The following is a 21,552-nucleotide window of genomic DNA, read 5'->3' on the forward strand; positions in this document are numbered from 1 at the left end:
AGGTGTTTCCCACAAGAGGGCATTGCTTTCGCTTAACAAGGTCTCTAACAAGGGCTCTGCTTATTTATGCATAGCAGCTAGGCTATACTGCTCTTGCAGATCTTTCAAGTCAATAAATCTAGCTAGAGACATGTTTAATTTTTGACGGGTTTGAGGGATTCGAAATACAGTTCAATTGACAAATACAGAGTTCAATGGACTGTACTATTGTTTAACAACATACCGATTGTTCAACAAAACATCTTTCCAAAAATACTTGTACATTAAACTATAAAACAGTTTTGAAACTAAGTGGCATGTCTTTTGAATTTTAAACTTTAATGGTTTAGAACCGGCAGTGATAATTTAGAGAATTTCAAACTCATGAGGTGCAATTATAGAAAATTACTTAAATATCCACGAAAGATTCTAACAATTTTATAAACCTTTCATAGTAACCTTCCATTTGTTTTCATTACAGAGAACCATATTCTCAGAATGTTGCCACTTTAGATGACACTCCATATTCAAATGTGCTACCTGTAGGTACTACACACACACACACACACACACACACACACACACACACACACACACACACACACACACACACACACACACACACACACACACACTTCTGCTGTGCTGTAGCTGCTGATTTGAACTCAATAGAACAGCATGTAAGCTGTTATTGCAAAAGATCCTTTAATACCCTCTGGATCTTGAGGCTTAATACAGAGTCTATGGAATTTTGGGGCTTTTGGTGACTCACTAAACACGAACAGTTTCTCACAGCTGTTTGGCTATGCTTGTATCTATTATCTACTGTATAAATGTGATACTGCTTTGTGAGTATCTTTGGGCTTGGCAAAGGCAAAAGACCTTTTCTATCCCCTGAAGTATAATGCAAACTACTTTAATAGTATAGTAGGGTACAATAAGTCTAAAGGGGGTTATTTAGGTTGTAACTACTAGAGAAGTTAGAATGGAGACATCTTAAAATGTGTTTTGCTATCAAACTGGACCCTGAGTGTATTATGGCAGGTAAAAAAAAAAAAAAACATTAATAAATGAATATTGAGTAAAATACTTTATTAAAAATAATTAAAATTGTAATTTATAATAAAAAAATTAAAGACTTGCTTAATTAAAAATGACTTTAATTAAAAAATACTTTAAAAATAAAAAGCTACTTTAATACTAAACTTAATTACTACAAAATACTTTAAAATTACTTCAAATATTTAAAATTATTACATAATTTTCACAAACTTCAAATTGTGTGGATCCACTAATATGCACCCACTTAAAATATAGTCAAATTTTACAAACAGATTTAAATAAATAAAGTTGCACAACATGCTGAAAGTAATCAGCCATGATAAATTCAACAGAAAGCTTAAATCCAGGAAACATCAGTTCAAGTCAGGTTCCTTTTGTCAAACCACATCTATTCTTCCTTTTTCACCAGGTCCTCAAGCTAATAATCAATCCAGTGAATGAGTGGCTCACTCAATGCATTTCTGTTTAGATTTTAGTCTGACTAGCATTTATCTCTGCAACTCTCCAACACATCCTCTTAAGGCTAGTTCACACTACAGGATTAAATCCGATTTAAGCCCGATTTGCAAGTTAACGAGCTCGCCGACAGATCGGGCTGTAATCGGGGGAAATCTGCATGTGCTCCGCAATCTTTATGTGTGAACTACACAACGATGCATCAAAGAGGCTCGCTGACTCTAGCATGCCACATATCTGGACCGGTCGGCCAACTCGACATCACGTGGTGTCAGGTGTCGTAACGACCTACAACCAATGAAAGAGGAAGGCATGGGTTGAGGTCACCAGAAGAAAAACAACGGCAACTACTTCGCTTAAAGAAAAGTTCACAGGATTTTGGCTGCTATATGTTTTATTAACCACCAATAGTTACTGTTGCCATGACCGACAAACACTCTCACACTACACATCATGTTCTCGCAGTAAAAAACACATCTCAGAGCAAAGAGGAAACTAACCACACACCGACAGAGAAGACAGAGCAGGTTACTGCTGATATGAAACAAGATCTTAGGACTCAGCTTTTAAAAAACGTGGTTTAGGGACCGAATCCAGTCGTTGGGTGACAGAGTTGTTGTCAGCTCCTGTACTGTGTAACCCCTGGTTGCGGATCATTTACAGAGTCACGTAGTGTGAACACCACAACGACTAAAAGACAGATAATCAAGTCATGTAGTCTGAATGGCACAGCGATCTGCCGACGTGTAAAGTCGTGTAGTGTGAACTTGGCTTTATTATGCCAAGCTCACGCTGCACGATTTTTGCCCTGATTTTCACTCGCCGACAGGTTTTGCGAAATCGCCGACAAATGCCCGAAATCGGGGTCAAATCAGAGCTCGTTCATGTGAGTGACAATCTCGCAGTGTGAATTATCAAAGAGGCGATCTGATGCGTCGCTGACGCCCATGAAATATTTTATCATGCTAAATATCTGGAAGCTTTTCAAAATCCTGCTGTGTGAAATGAGTTCTGACTGAAACTACATACATCGGGGATGACCTACAGCCAATGAGAGAGCAAGATACAGGGCAGCGGGAAGTTCAGGGAGGACCTATGTTTTTTAATATTAATATTAAGGAATTAACACACGTACAAACAACGTGGCAATATCAGTACATTTTTTGCATTAATGTACAGAACAGGTGCATGAAGCAATAGATAAACGTAGATATATAATAATAATAAAAAAAAATTAAACATAAAAGGGGGCTAGAGTTAATTCATATTCTTATGTAAAGGGGAAAAATAAATGTATTGCATTTTTCTTTTTCATCATTTTGTATAAGAAATAAACTCATTAGACTATAAAATGCACAAAACGTTGGTTGCACTTTCAAGAAGTTAGAATTGTGTATATAAATGTCTCCCAGCAGAAGTACAGTGCCTATAGAAAGTCTTCAGACCCCTTAATTGTTTTCACATTTTATGTTGTCTTATGTTAAACTGCTTTAAATTACCCCCCCCCCCCCCCCCCCCCCCCCACCACACACACATAAATATACACCCCACTCACCATAACAACAAAGCAAAAAACGGATTTAACTTGGAAACACTGAAAAAATGACATTGCACAAGTCTTCATAGCCTTTGCTTTGACACTTGAAATTTAGATCAGGAGCATTCGAGTTTCACTGGATCGTCTTTGAGATGTTTCCATACTCCGACTGGAGTTAACCTGTGGCAAATTCAGTTGATTGGACATGATTTGGAAAGGCACACACACCTGTCTATAAAGTTTAACAGCTGAAATGGATGTCAGACCAAAAACTATACCATGAGGTCCAAGGAATGGCCTGCAGAGCTGAGAGACAGGATTGTGTTGGGACAGATCTGAGGAAGACTACAAAAAAAATGAAATAATAATAATTGCTGTGTTGAAGGTTCACAGGAGCATTTGGCCTCCATAATCCTTAAATGGATGAAGTTTGAAACAATCAGGACTTTTCATAGAGCTGGCCTCCTGGCCAAATTGAGCAATCGAAGGAGAAGGGTCTTGGTTAGAGAGGTGATCAAGACATTGACGGTCACTCTGGTTGAGCTTCATAATCTTAGATGGAGATGGGAGAAATTTACAGAAGGACAAACATCACTGCAACACTTCACCGATCTGAGCTTGATGGCAAAGTGACCAAACTCAAGCTTCTCCTCAGTAAACATACATGAAACCCTGATTGGAATTTACAAAAATACACCCAAATAGCTCTCAGACTATGAAAAAAAAGATTCTCTGGTCTGATGAGCCTCAATTCCTTATGCATGTCAGAGGGAAACAAAGCACTGCTTATCACCTGCATAATACCATTCCAACGGTGAAGCATGGTGGCGGCAGCATCATCCAGTGGGGGTGTTTTTCAGCGGCAGGGACTGGGGAAGTGATCAGAGAACACGGAAAGCTGAATGCAGCTAAATACAGAGATATCCTTATTGAAAACCTGGTTCAGAACCTCAGACTGGGCTGAAAGTTTACCTTCCAACATGACAATCACCCTACGCACACAGCCAAGACAATGCAGGAGCGGCTTAGGGACGACTCTATGAACATCCTCGAGCTGGGACTTGGAGCCAATCAGACATCTTTGGAGAAACCTAGAAATGACTGTCCACCGATGGTCTGAAAGAGCTTGAGATGATCTATAAGAGAACAATGGCAAAAAACCAAATGTAGATGTGCACAGCTTGTTGTATCATACCCCAAAATACCCGAGGCTGTAGTTGTTGCAAAAGTGCTTTAACTAAGTTTTGAGTTAAGAGTATGAAGACTTGTGCAATGTCATTTTTTTTTAGTGTTTCCTTTTTAATAGATTTGCAAAGTTGTGATAAATCCGGTTTTTGCTTTGACATTATGGTGAGTGGGGTGTAGATTTATGTGGAAAAAAGTCATTTAAAGCAGTTTAACATAACGCAACATAACAAAATGTGAAAAAAATGAAGGGGTATGAAGACTTTCTATAGGCACTATATGTTGTTAACAAGGACGTCATCTTTGTTACTGTTTCATCGAGGAGGAGACGACAACATCAGCGTGATCTTGCATCATTTGTGCAAGCGTGATCGTGATCAATGCTACCCCAGATAGTCGTGCGATATGAAAACAACAGTGATCCGAGGACTTTGAAAATCATGCAGTGTGAACTCGATCAATAGTGTATCGCGATGTACGTTTAGGAAGTGCAGATGCATGCATAGTTTGTTTCAGTACGCGGCTTTGCTCAGGTACGCGTTTGTGTGCGACAACATCAGCCAATCACAGACGACCGTCCATTCGTCAGCCAATCACAGCGCAGCGCCGAGCGTCATAAGCGGGACGCTGCAGCTGAGCGCTGATCTTAGACAAACGAGACAGGCGCAACCTCACACCTGCTTTTCCGTTATATTCACCAAACCGAGGGATTCTTTAAGACTTATATCATTCGCGTTAAACCAACATCCATGCGATTCTTCAGGCTTACCTTCAAGTGCTTCGTCGACTGCTTTTGAGACGCTTTTATTCCTCGTCTGCCAGCGACGCACGTCAATTATTATAATTTGGAGATAAATCTTGTCAACGTTCTGCTGAGGATCAATTTCACACAAACAATCAGACAGCAACCCCACGGAAAAATACTCAACGACGCGAATTAAAAAATAATAAAACGTGAAGAACCGTTATTTGTGAATTCTCGGGCGCGCGGCTCCTGCTGGCCAGCGCGCGGCATGTCTCCAGAAGAGCATTTCTCCAGTAAGAATGACTTTATATGCTTGATTGTTTACATACCTATTGATAATAACAGGAATAACACGTTAATAACTGTGTATTTACATAGACCTGATATAAAATGTAATCTATAAATTGATTGAATCAGATTGGGTAATGTATCTTTCCATTACACAGACTGCTCTAAACTCTCGAGTTATCTGAACAGGATCCAGATCTGCTCTCTCCATGTATTTACCTGCATCAAATGTCTCTCTTTCACTTTCTTTCTTACACACTCACACACACAGTCCCTCAATCCGCTCCAATCTGGATCCAGCTGCATCTCTGACATACATACAGCTGCCAATGATGTTATAGGAACACAACAATCAATCAATTCATCATGCTGGATATATATATATATATATATATATGTGTGTGTGTGTGTGTGTGTGTGTGTGTGTGTGTGTGTGTGTGTGTGTGTGTGTGTGTGTGACCCTGAAATTCAAAACCAGTCATTAGGGTCCATTTTGATTGATTGGGTCAACTGAGATTTATCTATCACCTGAAAGCTGAATAAATAAGCTTCCCATTGATGTATGGTTTGTTAGGATAGGACAATATTTGGACGAGATACAACTATTTGAAAATCTGAGGGTGCAAAAAAAATCTAAATATTGAGAAAATCGCCTATAAATTTGTCCAAATGAAGTTCTTAGCAATGCATATTACTAATAAAAATTCAGTTTTGATAAATTTACGGTAGGATATTTACAAACATGATCTTGGAACATGATCTTTACTTAATATCCTAATGATTTTTGGCATAAAAGAAAAATCAATAACGTTGACCCATTTGGCTATTGCTACAAATATACCTGTGCTACCTTCGACTGGTTTTGTGGTCCAGGGTCACACACACACACACACACACACACACACACACACACACATTAACTATTTAAATCAAATATGCAAATATGTGCTATCAGATTTTTACACTTTACTACAAACTACTGGAGTTCATATCACATGATAGTTCAAATTCTGCTGTTATTAAAGCAAAAGAAGGGTCAAGCGTTCACAAAGTCGTGTTCGTCTCTCTTGCAGATGATGGCGGCACATGTGAGGATGAATCTCAGGAGGAAGCAGAAGTCGCCCGTCCTTTGGTGTCAGAGACTGAGGGGTCCAGTACGGAGGTTGCTGAGCCCAGTGTTTGCACGGGTTTGATGGAGACCGGTGACCCCAACACAGAACTGGGACATTCAGAGCGACAAACATGGAGCAGACAGATGGACTTTATCATGTCCTGTGTTGGATTTGCTGTTGGCCTTGGAAATGTCTGGAGATTTCCTTACCTCTGTTATAAGAATGGAGGAGGTGAGCTATATACAGTCAGGCACAGATATATTATATTTAACCAAACAGATACATAGAGGGTCTAAACGACTTGAGACCAAATTGAAAATGTGAGATTTTCCTTTCTATACTCAATTATTGACCAATTAGTGACCCTGAATAAAAAATAATAATAATACGTTGCTGACCCTCAGACCATCCGAGATGTAGATGAGTTTGTTTCTTCATCAGCACAGATTTGGAGAAATGTATCATTCCATCACTTGGTCACCAGTGGATCCACTGAAGTGAATGGGTGCCGTCAGAATGAGAGTCCAAACAGCTGATACAAACATCACAATAATCCACACAATTCCAGTCCATTAATTAATGTTTTGTTAAGCGTTTGTCTTATTTGCAATCCATCAAGACGTTTTAACTTCAAACCATTGTGTCTGTCCAAAATAGTCCATAAAATAACTTCATGATAGCTTCCTCCAGTGAAAAAGTCCATCCCCTGTTGTCCTCTCACATCAATGTATCACTGTTCTGGACTGTTTTTGCTTGATCTATATATTTCTCTCTATGCATATTTCTAATTCAGACAAAACTTTTTCACCAGAGAAAGCAATATTATGGACAGAATGTTACAAACATCTTAATAATGCATTTGAAGTTTTCACTTCACCAGATGCTAACTGATGGATTGGAGTGGTGTGGATTACTTGTGGGTTATTGGGATGTTTTTATCAGCTGTTTGGACTCTTTGGATTCTGACGGCACCCATTCACTGCAGAGCATCCATTGGTGAGCAAGTGATGCAATGCTGCATTTCTCCAAATCTGTTCCCATAAAGAAACAAACTCATCTACATCTTGAATAGCCAGAGGCTGAGTGAATTTTTGTGTGGACTGTTCCTTTAACACTAATAAACTAAATAATCTGAAGTGTAATGAGGTATCTGCCAGTACAGATAAATCAGAAGGTCAAAGCGCTGAGAAAATTAAATGTGGGCCCGGCAGACAGGAAGAGAGAGAAAGGACAATGGCCGTCTACTGTTCATGGCCTGAGTTTATCAAAGGTTGAAGAAGCGACACTCTGTTCTTTGTTCTCCTCTCCTTCTCTTGTAACATTAACCATCTGCGTAGCTCTTCTGATGCATGTAGGTGGTGACGAATGTCGCTCAGAGTCAAAAGTTTTTTTTTGTTTCCCCTTTACTGCCAGCTGAAGCATGTCAATAAGTCAGCATCAGTGTCATAAGATGCCTGATCTCAAGAACAGTCTCAGTTGTGTCTATAGAGCTGTTACTAAATGTTGGATTTGTTATCTGTCTGTTAACAACATGATTTGCAATGGAGACCTAATCTCTCTTGCTCTCTCTTTTGCATACACAAAGACTACATTTTAAGAGTTTACTTAAAGGGGTAGTATGCCCAAAAAATTAAAATTACCCCATGATTTACTCACCTTCAAATCACCCTCGGTGTATATGACTTTCTTATTTCAGACGAATACAATCGGAGTAATATTAAAAAATGTCCTGGCTCTTCCAAGCTTTATAATGACAGTGAATGGGTGTCAAGATTTTGAAGCAAAATAAAGCGCATCCTTCCATCCATCATAAAAAGTGCTCCACATGGCTTCGGGGGGTTAATATAGGCCTTCTGAAGCGAAACGATGTGCTTGTGTAAGAAAAATATCCATGTTTAAAACTTTATAAACTGTAATCTCTAGCTTCGTGCACATGTTCACGAGAGAGTGGCGTCCAGCGGATGATGGAGGATGTAGGCATAGCGTAAGCAAAACAAAACACCAGGAATTAGAAGTACAAAACGAGGAAGAAAAATGTCGTAGGATTTCGATATAATCCAAGAGGAGATTGATTTTCCATTGCTGTAAATAAAACTTGGTTCTCACGAGACTAGCATATTCTCAACAGAGCTTACGCTACACCTACATCCTACGTCGTCCGCTGGACCCCACTCTCTCGTGAACGTGAGTTAGCTAACGTCAGTTAGCGGAAGCTAGAGATTATGATTTATAAAGCTTTAAATATGGATATTTTTCTTACACAAAGCATTGATTCGTTTTATAAGGCCTCTATTATCCCCCGAAGCCATGTGGAGCACTTTTTATGATGGATGGATGCACATTTTTGGGCTTCAAAATCTTGACCCCCATTCACTGCCATTTTAAAAGTTTGGAAAAGCCAGGACATTTTTTAATATAACTCCAATTGTATTTGTCTGAAAGATGAAAGTCATATACACCTAGAATGGCTTGAGGGTGAGTAACTTACGAGGTCATTTTATTTGGGTGAACTATCCTTTGAAGTGTATTGAAAAAAAAAAACATATTATACTGATTTCATCTAATTGCAATTCACGTGCAATTAAGGGTCCGAAAGCATTACATTCAGTTCAAGCTTAAGTATACTATTTCTGTATTGAGCATTTTAAAAGTCTGCTTAAGTCTTGTCATTTCCTGTGTGTTGCAGGTGTGTTTCTGATCCCCTATGTCCTGATGGTGTTTGTTGGAGGTGTTCCAGTGTTCTTCCTGGAGATCGCATTGGGTCAGTTCATGAAACAGGGTGGGGTCGCCACATGGAACATTGCGCCTCTTTTTAAAGGTGGAGTATTATTAACAGCCAAAATTGTTCGTATTTTACATCCCAACCCTTGCCATCCTCTAGTTAAACAGATCCATATCTCATCCTGCCAGCAATTATCTTTCATTTTTAATGGCAAAACAGAATATTGATCTGTCTGGCTTTTAATATCGTCCAGCGTGATACATAGCATGTGAAGAAGGGCAGTATTTTTCTTTCCTCCAGGGCTTGGATTGGCATCAATGGTGATCGTGTTCTTCTGTAACACCTACTACATCATGGTTCTGGTTTGGGGCCTGTATTTTCTGGCTCACTCCTTCACTTCCCCTCTGCCGTGGGCCACGTGTGGACACGAGTGGAACACGGTCAACTGTACCACTAACTTCAGCCGTGCGTGTTTCAATCAGTCACTGTCCCCTTCCCTTCCCAACGTCTCCTCCCTCAACACCAGTGCCGGCTGTCTGGATCACACGGGTTTGCGATCATCTGTTATAGAATTCTGGGAGTAAGTGTCTTTGAAATGTTTTCCAATTTCCAGCCCTATCACAGATTTTTATTTATTTTGATGAGAAAATGTTGTGGCATCAGATGAGCTATTGAAGCTCTAAAAAGGATACTTCACCCAAAAATGAAAATTCTGTCATTTACTCACTCTCAAGTTGCTCCAAACCTGAATGAGCTTCTTCTGTTGAGCGCAAAAGAAGATATTTTAAAGAGTCGCTCAGTTGACGGTAGCCATTGACTTCAATAGTATAGAAAAAAAATACTATAGAAGTCAATGGCTACTATTTATGTATTTATTGTTTGTAGAAAGCAAGAAGGCCTTGCTACATTGTCAGTCGCTGTTTTGTGTCTATCAGTGTTCTTTAGCTGTGATTACATTTGTATTATAGCATGGTCGTTCAGACCTTTTTTGCTTTATTTTGGGAATGGCTAAGTTAAAATGTTTCTTTCTTGATTCAGGCGTAAAGTCCTACGTCTGTCTGGTGGTTTGGATGAAGTGGGTGACATCAGTGGTTACATGGTCTTGTGTCTGCTTGCTACGTGGGTCATTGTCTACTTCTGCATCTGGAAGGGTGTTAAGTCCGCTGGAAAGGTACAAATATATGTTTGTGAAAGATGGTGGCTGAACAATATTATTTGAAAAAGAAACTACTTTTATTCAGCAAGGATGCATTAAAGTGATCAAAAATTACAGTTCATAATCTTGCAACCAATTTGCATTTGAAATCAGCGCTGTTCTTTTGAACTGTCTATTTATTAAAGAAACCTGAACAAATGACTTACGGTTTCCACAAAAATATGAAGAAATGTTTCTTGAGCAGCAATTCAGCATATCAGAATGATTTCTGAAGGATCATGTGACACTGAAGACTAATGATGCTGGAAATTCAGCTTGGCATCACTGGAATAAATTACATTTTGCAATATATTAACATAATTTTAACAGTTATTTGAATTGTAATAATATTTCACAATATTACTGTTTTTACTGCATTTTTTGATCAAATAAATGCAGCTTTGTTGAGCAGAAGAGACAAAAAAATGTACTGACCCCAAACTTTTAGGTTGGACAGAATATATATATAATTGAATAATATATATATAAATATTGTAACATTATTGCAGCGTTTCCTTTGTTGATTGTTTTGTACGTTGTAATGGGCATTATAACTCTGTAATGGGCTGTTGTTATTGGAAGTTTTAAGCTAATGAACAAGCACTCAAATCAATATTTTGCATATGTCTTTGATAAGTAGCTGTGTAATAAGTGGGATAATGTAGAGTCAGATGCTCATTATCTGCTTCATGTCAGGGTCCTGATCACCCTGCTAGGGTTTATTTTGCGGTAATGATGGCTGGCTCTACATTATCCCTTACATACACTTACTGTACACACATCAGCCAAACCATTATGAATGTTTGTTGGGAATATGAGAAAATAGATCAAAAGCCATGTAAGCTGATTATTAGCTCCCCCTGCGGATGTGTGTGTGTGTGTGTGTGTGTGTGTGTGTGTGTGTGCTGGGTTTAGTTCTAGTGCTTGACTGTCAGAGAAACGATGTCGACCCGTGATAATAAATATAAATCTGTAATGATTCAAACCGTAATAGCAGGAGCTACAGTGTTTACATTTAGGTGCAAAAATATGAGCAGTACAGTATTGTGTCTGTATGTGTGTGCAGGTTGTATATTTCACAGCTGTGTTCCCATATCTGGTCCTGGTGGTCTTGTTTGTTCATGGCGTCTCACTGCCAGGAGCTCTTAATGGCATTATTTACTACCTGAAACCAAACTGGAGCAAACTCTCAGAGGCACAGGTGAGAGCATGGTTGCACGTGTTTAGATATATGTGGGTATGTGATTTTATGCTGCAAACCATGTCTCAGCAATTAAATATTTCATAAATAAAATTATAATGTAAAGTATTATCAAAACGGTTACAGGGATGTTTTTTTTTTTAAAGAATTGTTTCGGCTAAAAATAATAATAAATAAATTGTGAATCAAATCTAGTGAAAACAATGTGACAACAAAAATTCTTTACTTATTTCATAAGTTATTTATTTAATAATTTATCTCAAAACATGCTACAGACTTGATATTTCTGGTGCTTTCAAGAGTAAACAGCACTAAGATCCAACAGTTGGCAAAGATTCACTCATGTACTGTATTTTTAAAGCAAAAACTAGAGCCTAGTGACATGGTTTTATAATTCTTGTTGTCATGATGATTATGATTATGGATTGATGGCAGGTATGGATTGATGCTGCCACACAGATCTTCTTTTCTTATGCTATCGGTCTGGGGGCCCTGACAGCTCTTGGGAGCTACAACCGTTTCAACAACAACTGTTACCAGTGAGCAAATATCTCACACACACACACACAGAGATAATTTCATAATGTTATATTTCAAATTTGTGATCATTATACTGTATAAGAGTATATTAGTGTGAATTTCAATTGATTTGCTTTATGTATAGATGGACACGAAGACTGTAAATGAATCTGAGACATATAATATTTTTTACAATGTAAACTTTTTAACAAAAGTACTTTATTTAAGTGTTTCTAATATTTAATGTAACATAATATTATATTACATGATATAATATGAAAAAAATTAAAAAGTCGACAGTAAAGCAATAATTATTAGGCAGCAGCTATTTGCACTAAATGTAAATAGCAATGGATTCTATTTACACTGTTAAATTGCAGCATTTTCTGCTATTTATACTTTATTGCAAATAGTAGCAATTATCTGCACTTCAGTATTGTAGTACATGATAAAACAGTACACAAAAATAACATATTGAGTGTAAATGATTCAAATGATTAAATGGATGCCACCTTACTGCTATAATAAAGCCCTCCCTACACCTACCCTAACCCTACCCGATACTTTTATTTTTTAACTTTTTGTTTATTTCCTTAATTTTATTGAAATGCTTTCATGATGTGATACAAGATTTGAAAAGGGAGAAAAAAAAGTTAGGCAAAAGGCGAGTTCGAACCCCGGTCGATCGATTCAAAAAGACCAAGGCACATAGTTTACCACCTGCACCACTGGAACTGATGACCTACAACCATCTTTTATAATTTTGACTATCCCAATCACACATTGGTAGGCCAAGTTAGTGTAAATAGTCTCTGCCAACAAGGCGGGCTATTTGCACTAAGTGTAAATTGACACTCCGTAATTATTATTACTATTACTAATAATATTACTATATAATTAATTATTATTTTTTGTATATATATATATACTGTATATAGTAGGTACAGGTCAAATGTTTGGAATAATTAAGATTTATTTGATCAAAAATACAACAAAAAGCAGTTACAGTGCAGTGTTGTGAAATATTATAACAATTTAAAATAGCTGTTTTCTTTTTGAATATATTTTTAAATTAATTTATTGTAATCAAAGATGAATTTTCAGCATCATTACTCCAGTCTTCAGTGTCACATGATCCTTCAGAAATCATTCTGATATGCTGATTTGCTGCTCAAGAAACATTATTATTATCAGTGTTGAAAACAGTAATAAATTAATACTTTTATTCAGCAGGTATACATTAAACTGATCAAAAGTGATGTAAAGTTACAAAACAAATTTGCAAGTAAATGCTTTTCATTGAACTTTCTGTTCATCAAAGAAAAACTAATGAAAACTAATGTAGTATATAACTTTCACTATAAATGATATGAATTTTTCACTGCAAAAGATATGATCAGTCTAGCAATGTTTCAGATTTTTGGATCTCACTGCATGTGTAGTATTGTGTTGTTGTTTTGTCTGTAAATAAGCACTAACAAAACAAAGGCCTCCCAGCCAAAATGTTTTTTCTGTATGGCTTCATAATCCCACAGCATCCCTGTGGGCCAGTAGTGCGTGTGTGTTTGCATGCATGTGATCAGATCAGAGATCAGAGGTTGCATGAGTTCAACATCCACCCAGTTTAACCCTGTGCACTGGGTGTTTGGCTACATGCTAATCCCACGATAATGTCTCTCTCTCCCACTGTAGGGATGCATTCGTTCTGGCTCTCATAAACAGCGGCACAAGCTTCTTTGCAGGATTTGTGGTTTTCTCAGTTTTGGGATTCATGGCGTCTGAACAAGGCGTTGACATCAGTAATGTGGCAGAAAGTGGTGAGATATGCCTCTGTCCTCATCACACTCTCCGTTCCTTCTTTCTCCTTGACTGCCTGAACAAAACATACCATACTACTACAGTAGATGTTTTGACATGGTACTATAATAGTGCCATTCTATTCTTTAAATATCTTGGAATACCATACCATGCCATGGTACGTAAACATGTGGATCTTGTTTTTCTCAGGTCCTGGTTTAGCGTTTATTGCCTATCCAAAAGCAGTGTCGCTCATGCCTTTAGCGCCGCTGTGGGCGGTGCTGTTCTTTCTCATGCTTCTGGTGTTGGGATTGGACAGTCAGGTGAGGCTCCACCCACTCATTTATGACAAAGATTTGAAAAGTCCTGCTGCTATTTTCAGTAAGTGAGTGAGCAAACGGATTAAATTGTCACAATCCATTTTATAAAGAATGTTCTGATAGAAAGCTATCTGAAAAACTGATAAGATATATTAAACGAAGGGTTCATTGTCTGAACTGTATCTCAGACTACTTCACACAGGTGCATTCTTGCATTCTTGGGCTCAAAAACAGCAAGGTGGAGCACATAGAAATCAAACAAAAGGTTTAATTTTTTTAATCTATTTTTAATTTGAACTTCAGCAAAGCAGCTTTAACTTTGTGGAAAATAAGTACACTTTAGCATACATTTAAAAAGAGTACTTATGTAAATAATATACTTAAAAATAATATAAGGAGTGTTTTCAGACACTTACTTGCATGCTAATTGCAATTAAATGAAAATATATTATAGTGTAAATTTATATTAAATGCAATTGGATAGCTTTTTTTGATCCACTTAAGCAGGACTTAAGTACATCTTTATATCTAATTTCATAATTAATTCTATTGTCTTTGAAATATGGTTTTGCTGAATGTACTGACAAGTATTTATAAATAAAATATATAATATATATAAATTATACTATAAAATTTACTGTCTAAATTACTATTTAAATGTGTATGTATTTGTATTTAGATTTTTTTTAATTTAAATATGAGTAATTATGCATTTATAATTAAGTTGCAATTTAGTACATTTAAAATATATTAACTTTAAATGTAATATTACGTAACACACTACAGTTCAAATTATAATCAGGTACTTTATATGTGCTTTAGTATGTTAGTCAACACATTAAAATAAGTGTACATTAAAGCACAACAAAAGATTAAGTGCACTTTTTAAAAGTGTACTTAAGTGTGTTAAAGGGTCATGAAACCCTAGACAGATTTTAGCAGAGGTGTACATCATAGAAGACAATGTTAGTATCAGTTAATTTTTAATTGTTGGAGAAAACGGGTTCATTGAGAGTTTTTGCACTATTTTCGTCTTCCGGTTTAAAAGCTAGATCGTGTTGATATCACCGTTTGTGACGTGTCAAAGGACTATATGCCTCGTTCCAGGTGAGGTTGGAAGAGGAAACATCCGAGTTGAAATGTCCCACTTCCAACTTCAGGGAGTTCCAGTCAATCATGTTAACATATTTCTGTCAATTATGGCAAAAACGAAATGCTGCCTTTCGTTTTGTAAACAGTTGACGAAAAGCTCAAATTAAAGTATAATTTTATAAACTTTAATGTCTAATGTTTTTAAGTTTGACACATGGTAGTTCTATATTATGTTCGTTGGATGCAGTGACATCAAATAGCGCGTCCTGCTGAGGTCAGAGTTCACAAGTCGGATATCCGACTTCGAGCGATGTTCCAGACATTATTTCCAAGTATTAGCTGGGAAAAAATCTTAATTTCGAGCTTTCTGGAATGCAGCAATATTACTTTGATGAAGCATCTGTGTCTCAGGCTCCGTTTACACTAGTGTGTTTTCATTTTAAAACGGTGTTTTAGAATGAAAACGATCCCCGTTTCCACTACATGTAACCATTCATATATGTATACACATATATGTGACCGTTCATGCAGGTACAACCATAGATATATACAGGTAGATTCCCTATTATTTAGATGGCGGACGCGTCTGCGTGCTTGGAGCGGTCAAATGAGGCATCTACCTCTAAATTTCTATGAGTACAATAATGAGCATGATGTTATTGTTTACACAGTCGTCAAGGATACGCAGTGCGAATGTGGGTTGTCACGACATCGTTTTCAAAAGTCTCTGTTTTGGTCCGTTTACACTGAAACGCAACCCCAGAGTTTTCAAACTAAAACGGGGGACTTTCAAAAGTCGGAGTAGTGTAAACGATAGGCGTAAGTGTAGCAAAAGTTATGCGTTTTACAACGAAAACGCATTAGTGTAAACAGGGCCTCATACTTATTCATGAGACTGCGTGTTCTTATCCAATGAGAAGATGCTTCGCTTAATTATTCACAACAGCATGTGTGACAGACGCTTCAGACTGTGAGATTACGTACATTAACCGAGAGAAACATACATGGATCAAAGGACATAAGCTATGCATCCATACAAAGATTCAAATTTAACTTGTGCACAAAAATGGAATATTGCATAAAACATTTGCGAATAAAGCTTTCTAAGTTTCACTGAGAAAAATAGGAGAAGCCACTTAATATAGTAATTTTCATAAATGATGTCGTTTTTGATGCGTATGGTGGAATTTATTCATTTTCCATTATAGTTTATGCTAATTTTTTTATCAGATAAAAAGTTTATCCTACTCAGTTGTGCACAAGTTTTTTATGCATATTTTTCGAATTTATGAGCATCTTGGCCTTTCCATCTAGCGTTTTTTTTAAATGCGCTATTCCAAAATGCACATAACAATAGGTGGATGGAAACATAGATAGTCATGAAAGTGAACTCTGTTTAAGGACACTTTTATTTCATCTTATATTATCTGCAAGTCGTTTTTTAATGTACCTTTAAGATTTGAAGCACACAACAAGTGCACATTCAGTACAATTAAGCACACTTCTTTTTCTCAAGTGTAACCTTACATGCAGTGATGAAATGCAGAAATTTCACAAGTTAAAGTCAAGTAGGAAGATATATTAGCCTGCTACAGTACAGCAGCCCACACACCTCCGGCTATGTGATCTCTATCAGTGTGACGCATGCGTACGTAAAGCAACCATTAAAAAATAGCACAGGAATGCAAGAACACATCCTGTGTAAATGGGGCCTTAATGTTCACTCAATGCCTTGGATTTGCCATAGCGCTCTTAGATTAGCAACAATGTTTGACAAGGTCAGACACATTCAGATGTCCTTGTTGCCCACATATTTCTTGGTTAGATCATCAGCTTCCTTTTAAACTGGATTCATTTTTCTCTCTCAGTTTGTTGGTGTTGAAGGCTTTATTACTGGAATAATGGACATGCTGCCCCCAAAGTCATTTCTCGGCTCTCAGCGTCGGGAAGTTATTGTGGCAATATGCTGCTTTACCTGTTTTACTATTGATCTTTCCATGGTAACACAGGTATGTCTGAGGCTGACGGTGAGGTATATCATACAATAGAGTTCATATCAGTTTCCTGATTGTGTTTTTGGTTACATTCTCTCTCTGTACAGGGAGGGATGTATGTGTTTCAGCTGTTTGATTATTACTCCGCGAGTGGGATTACTCTGCTCTGGCAAGCCTTCTGGGAGTGTGTGGTGGTTGCCTGGGTGTATGGTAAAAATCTGTAGCCATGCAAACACCAGGAACTGTGATTTTGCCAAGTAGGACCTGTTCCTAAATCAACATATTTTGTTGGTCCTGCAACAACATTCCTAGCAAACGTAATCCTAACAAAAATGCAATCCTGCTTTAAAGACCAGTTGGAATTTCCATGATGGTCCAGACTGGTTTATGATGGTTTAGCATTTGGAACAGCGAAGCTGGTGATGCTGGTTAACAGAAGAAGTCTTGCTTGGTTAAACTAGCCAGGAAACCCCTAACCCGACCCTAAAATTATCAGTGTTTCCAAAATGGGGGTTTATGAGGGAACTGCAAATGTAACATTTAATTGAAACTAATGGTGCTGCACAATCATTTGATAAATAGAACTGAAATGGTGCTATCTCCTATCAAATCATGATTATCAAATCATAGGCTGCGATTTCATTAAAGAAGTATATAGTGCTTTCAGAGCAGCTGTGAGTTTAGGTATGTAATGTGTGGAAAATGTACTGCATTTGTCCTGGTTTGAATGTTTGAAAGTGAATAATTTAAGACATACATATTTGTGTATAGTTGTTTTTTGTAAAGACTGAACCCAAGTATGAACACCCTTAAAAGTAATTATTTCCATTAGCTGTAGAGTCTTGTCTGGATGTTTCAGCAGTAGCAATATGAGACATTTTCATATGAAATGAATTGTCATATGACAGTTCAAATTGCAATTACAATATATGACAAAATACTCCCAATACAATTTTTTGGACAAATTGTGCAGCTCTCTCGCACTCTCTCTCTCATCATTCATATATATATATATATATATATATATATATATATAAATCACTATATTGCCAAAAGTATTGGGTCGCCCCCTTGTAATGAACAGGTTTGACTACTTTAGTAATTTCTATGAGTACAAATCTTAATATTTCAGCATATAATGATATTCTAGGGAATTGCGTGCTTCTAATTTTATAGCAATAGTTTGGACAGGACCCTTTTCTATTCTAACATGACAGTGTCTCTGTGTATAAGGCAAGGTTCAAAAAGACATGATTGATTGAGTCAGTGTGGAAGAACTTGACTGGTCTGCAGAAAGCCAAGTCCTGCTGAACACCTCTGGTGTTACTTTAATAAATATTGGTGTTTGGTGAGGAGTTTTTGGCTCAAGGTCTGCATATAAAGTCACACCAGAGGTGTTCATTTGGGATCAGGACTTGGCTTTTTGAGCCGTGTCTTATACACAGAGACGCTGTCATGTTAGAATAGAAAAGGGTCCTGTCCAAACTGTTGCTATAAAATTAGAAGCACACAATTCCCTAGAATATCATTATATGCTTAAACATTAAGATTTGTACTCATAGAAATTACTGAAGTAGTCAAACATGTTCATTAGAAGAGAGTGAACCAATACTTTTGGCAATATAGTGTGTATATATATATATATATATATATATATATATATATATATGTATATATATATATATATATATATATATATACAATTTTAAAATGAATACAGTCGACCAAAATAAAACTTTTACTAAAAAACAAACAAAAGAAATCCCTAAAATATTTAGTTTACCCTTATGTCATGACCCCATTACATATATATTATTTATTTATTTATAATTTTTTTTCCCTTGGTTTTCATTTTTGTATTTTCTGTTTTCATTATAATTTTAGGTAAATATTCGGTAAAATAATTTTATTGTGTGTTTTTGTAATTTTATTATTGTTTTTTTTTTAATATGTCTACATCATTTGTATTACATTTATTTATGTTTTAGTTATTTTAGTACATCAAATGAAACTAAATGAAAATGAGAAATGCTGCTTTGGCAACTACATATATATCTTATTTTATTTCAATTAACATTTATTTTAATTCAGGTAACATTTTTTAAGTTGACTATAATAACCTTGCTGGGAATATGCTTAAATTAAAAAAAAAGTTAAATTACTGAAATAGTAACTTTCAAAATTTCACGCATATTTGAAGTAAATATTTGCATTGAAGGGGTTCGGCTACTATAAAGTTTGAGAAGCCCTATTTTATATGAATGTTCTCCCAGTCCAACAAGTGTATTGATTCAGGAACATGTCATACTTGGGAAAATCATGGTGAACATGCAGATACACATACACAGTCTTTGTGTTAACCCATTAAAAACCTCACTCTCGGTCTCTGACTCTCTCTGAAGGTGCTGATCGCTTCATGGACAATGTGGCCTGTATGATTGGCTATCGTCCTCTGCCGTATATGAAGTGGTGCTGGTCTTATGTCACTCCGGTAGTGTGCATGGTGGGTTTTTCACGCAGTACTGGATCAGCATGGGGTTTCATATTCTTGAGAGGGTATTAAAGGGGTGTTTGTGTGTTTGGCAGGGTGTTTTCTTGTTTCATGTGGTCAACTACAAGCGATTAGTGTATAACGCGGTGTATGTGTACCCGTGGTGGGGTGAGTTGCTGGGCTGGTTTCTCGCTCTCTCATCCATGCTTTGCATTCCTCTCACCGTCCTCTACAAACTGCTGCACTGCAAAGGCTCTCTCATGGAGGTACGACTGTCGTGTGTGTGTGTGTGTGTTGCTACTTTACTTATCATGTGCAAAAAACTACTCTGGAGCATATCAAGCTAAAAGCTACTCATGATCTGAAGTAGTTTTAGCAGTACGTAAAGTACTTTTATTTCAGTTAATGTTTATTTAGTTTTAAGTAACAAAATATAATGTTTCTTTAGTATCATTTTTGTTTTATTTACTGATAACTCATTTGATGCCAAATTTCTTCTAGTTACTCAGCAGTAGTTGTATGAATCTGTGGTCTGTTGTCTGGTGTTCAGTTTGTGTGACTCTGTTTCTCTCTGTTCAGCGCTGGCAGCATCTGACAACACCTATCTGGGGTCGACATCACCTCGAGTTCCTTCCACCTGAGAATAAAGCCAGACTTCTACCAAAGGCAGAAGAGAATAAAAACACACTGTTATATGAAAGTGTCATTTAATATCCTGGCCAGCACTAGCAAATGATCAGATACAGTCAACACTGCCCTGCACAAACACACACACACACACTCACACACACACACACACACACACACACACACACAGTAGTGTTCGCTCTGTCAAGTCCATACTACACAGCAGAGCACCCATATGCCATTAACATACAGAGTGTCATCCCACTTCAGCCACACCAGAGCCTGTGCATATCAACGGTCATGCAGTAATAATGCTGATCTTCTCTCAGTGTAATTATATTTCAGAAGAAGCACACGATAATCATGCGAGCTTGTGCTTGACTGACCGTTATCTGCCAGTGTGCTGATGTTGTTCAGTATTATGTGTTTGTGTTTGTGTTTGTTACATTGCACTGAGATCATACAGCAGTGTTTTGGATCAGAGAGTGGGCTAATTAATAAAAAGTAAAATAAAAATTTAGACCAAAATCATATTTTGTGCATTTATTTGGTTTGGTAAAACCATTATGCAAATTATCAAATACTTTTTAAAGAATGTTTTTAAATATATTAAAATATGAAGAAATGTAGTGATATATTTGCAGTGTAAACATGAAAAGAGTTATATACACTACTGTTCCAGGTTTGGAGGTGTTGAGCTCAGCAAGGCTGCGTTTATTTGATCTACAAATACAGTACAAAGACTACAGTAAAAACAGTAATATTAAACATTATTACAGCTGAAAAATAACTGCTTTCTATTTGAATATATGTTCAAATGCATTTTTTTCCCTGTGATGCAAAGCTGAATTTCCAGCCGCCTTCAGTGTCACATGATCCTTCAGAAATCATTCTAATATGACGATTTGCTGCTCAAGAAACATTTCTAATTATCAATGTTGAGAACATTGTGCTACCGTGATATATTTTTAAATAGTTCAAAAGTTCAGCATTTATTTAAAATAAAAATATTTTGTAATATTGCATGTCTTTATAGTTACTTCTGATCAATTTAATGCTAAATAAAAGTATTCATTAAAAAAAATAAATAGTAAATGAAAATTAGCTGTAATCAAGATCTTCATTTTTAATTATTTGTGTTGGGATTAGTGTAATTCATCTGTTTTCAGTAAAGTTCATTGACACTTGAGTTCTCACTTGCTAAACCAATTCACACACATTTTTCAAAAT

At 36.7% G+C, this 21,552-nt stretch overlaps 1 protein-coding gene across 2 annotated transcripts; it reads left to right on the top strand.

Moving 5' to 3' along the window:
- Positions 1–4,834: 4,834 nt before the first annotated feature.
- Positions 4,835–21,104, top strand: LOC306859418 (sodium- and chloride-dependent creatine transporter 1-like). Of its 2 annotated transcripts, none has more exons than XM_079400430.1 (14): positions 4,835–5,257; positions 6,326–6,595; positions 9,051–9,182; positions 9,387–9,666; positions 10,125–10,257; positions 11,348–11,482; positions 11,918–12,021; positions 13,694–13,818; positions 14,009–14,121; positions 17,079–17,219; positions 17,312–17,414; positions 19,607–19,707; positions 19,791–19,961; positions 20,275–21,104. In XM_079400430.1, exons 1-14 carry the CDS (start codon positions 5,233–5,235, stop codon positions 20,404–20,406), a joined length of 1,965 nt encoding a protein of 654 aa, XP_079256556.1. In that variant the 5' UTR covers positions 4,835–5,232; the 3' UTR covers positions 20,407–21,104. The 2 variants fall into 2 exon arrangements, with proteins under 2 accessions (XP_079256556.1, XP_079256557.1); XM_079400431.1 differs by having other exon boundaries at positions 4,862–5,257; positions 9,051–9,125; positions 20,275–20,846.
- Positions 21,105–21,552: the final 448 nt, after the last annotated feature.

This window comes from Barbus barbus, assembly GCF_936440315.1.
Source record: "Barbus barbus genome assembly, chromosome: 40".
NCBI classification, from domain to species: domain Eukaryota; kingdom Metazoa; phylum Chordata; class Actinopteri; order Cypriniformes; family Cyprinidae; genus Barbus; species Barbus barbus.

Excerpts from the sequence above, each read along its gene's own strand:
- LOC306859418 (XM_079400430.1), top strand. The coding sequence starts at position 5,233 with ATGTCTCCAGAAGAGCATTTCTCCA. Across the intron at positions 5,258-6,325 it reads TCCAGAAGAGCATTTCTCCA|ATGATGGCGGCACATGTGAG; the intron begins GTAAGAATGACT and ends TCTCTCTTGCAG. Across the intron at positions 19,708-19,790 it reads TCACTCCGGTAGTGTGCATG|GGTGTTTTCTTGTTTCATGT; the intron begins GTGGGTTTTTCA and ends TGTGTTTGGCAG.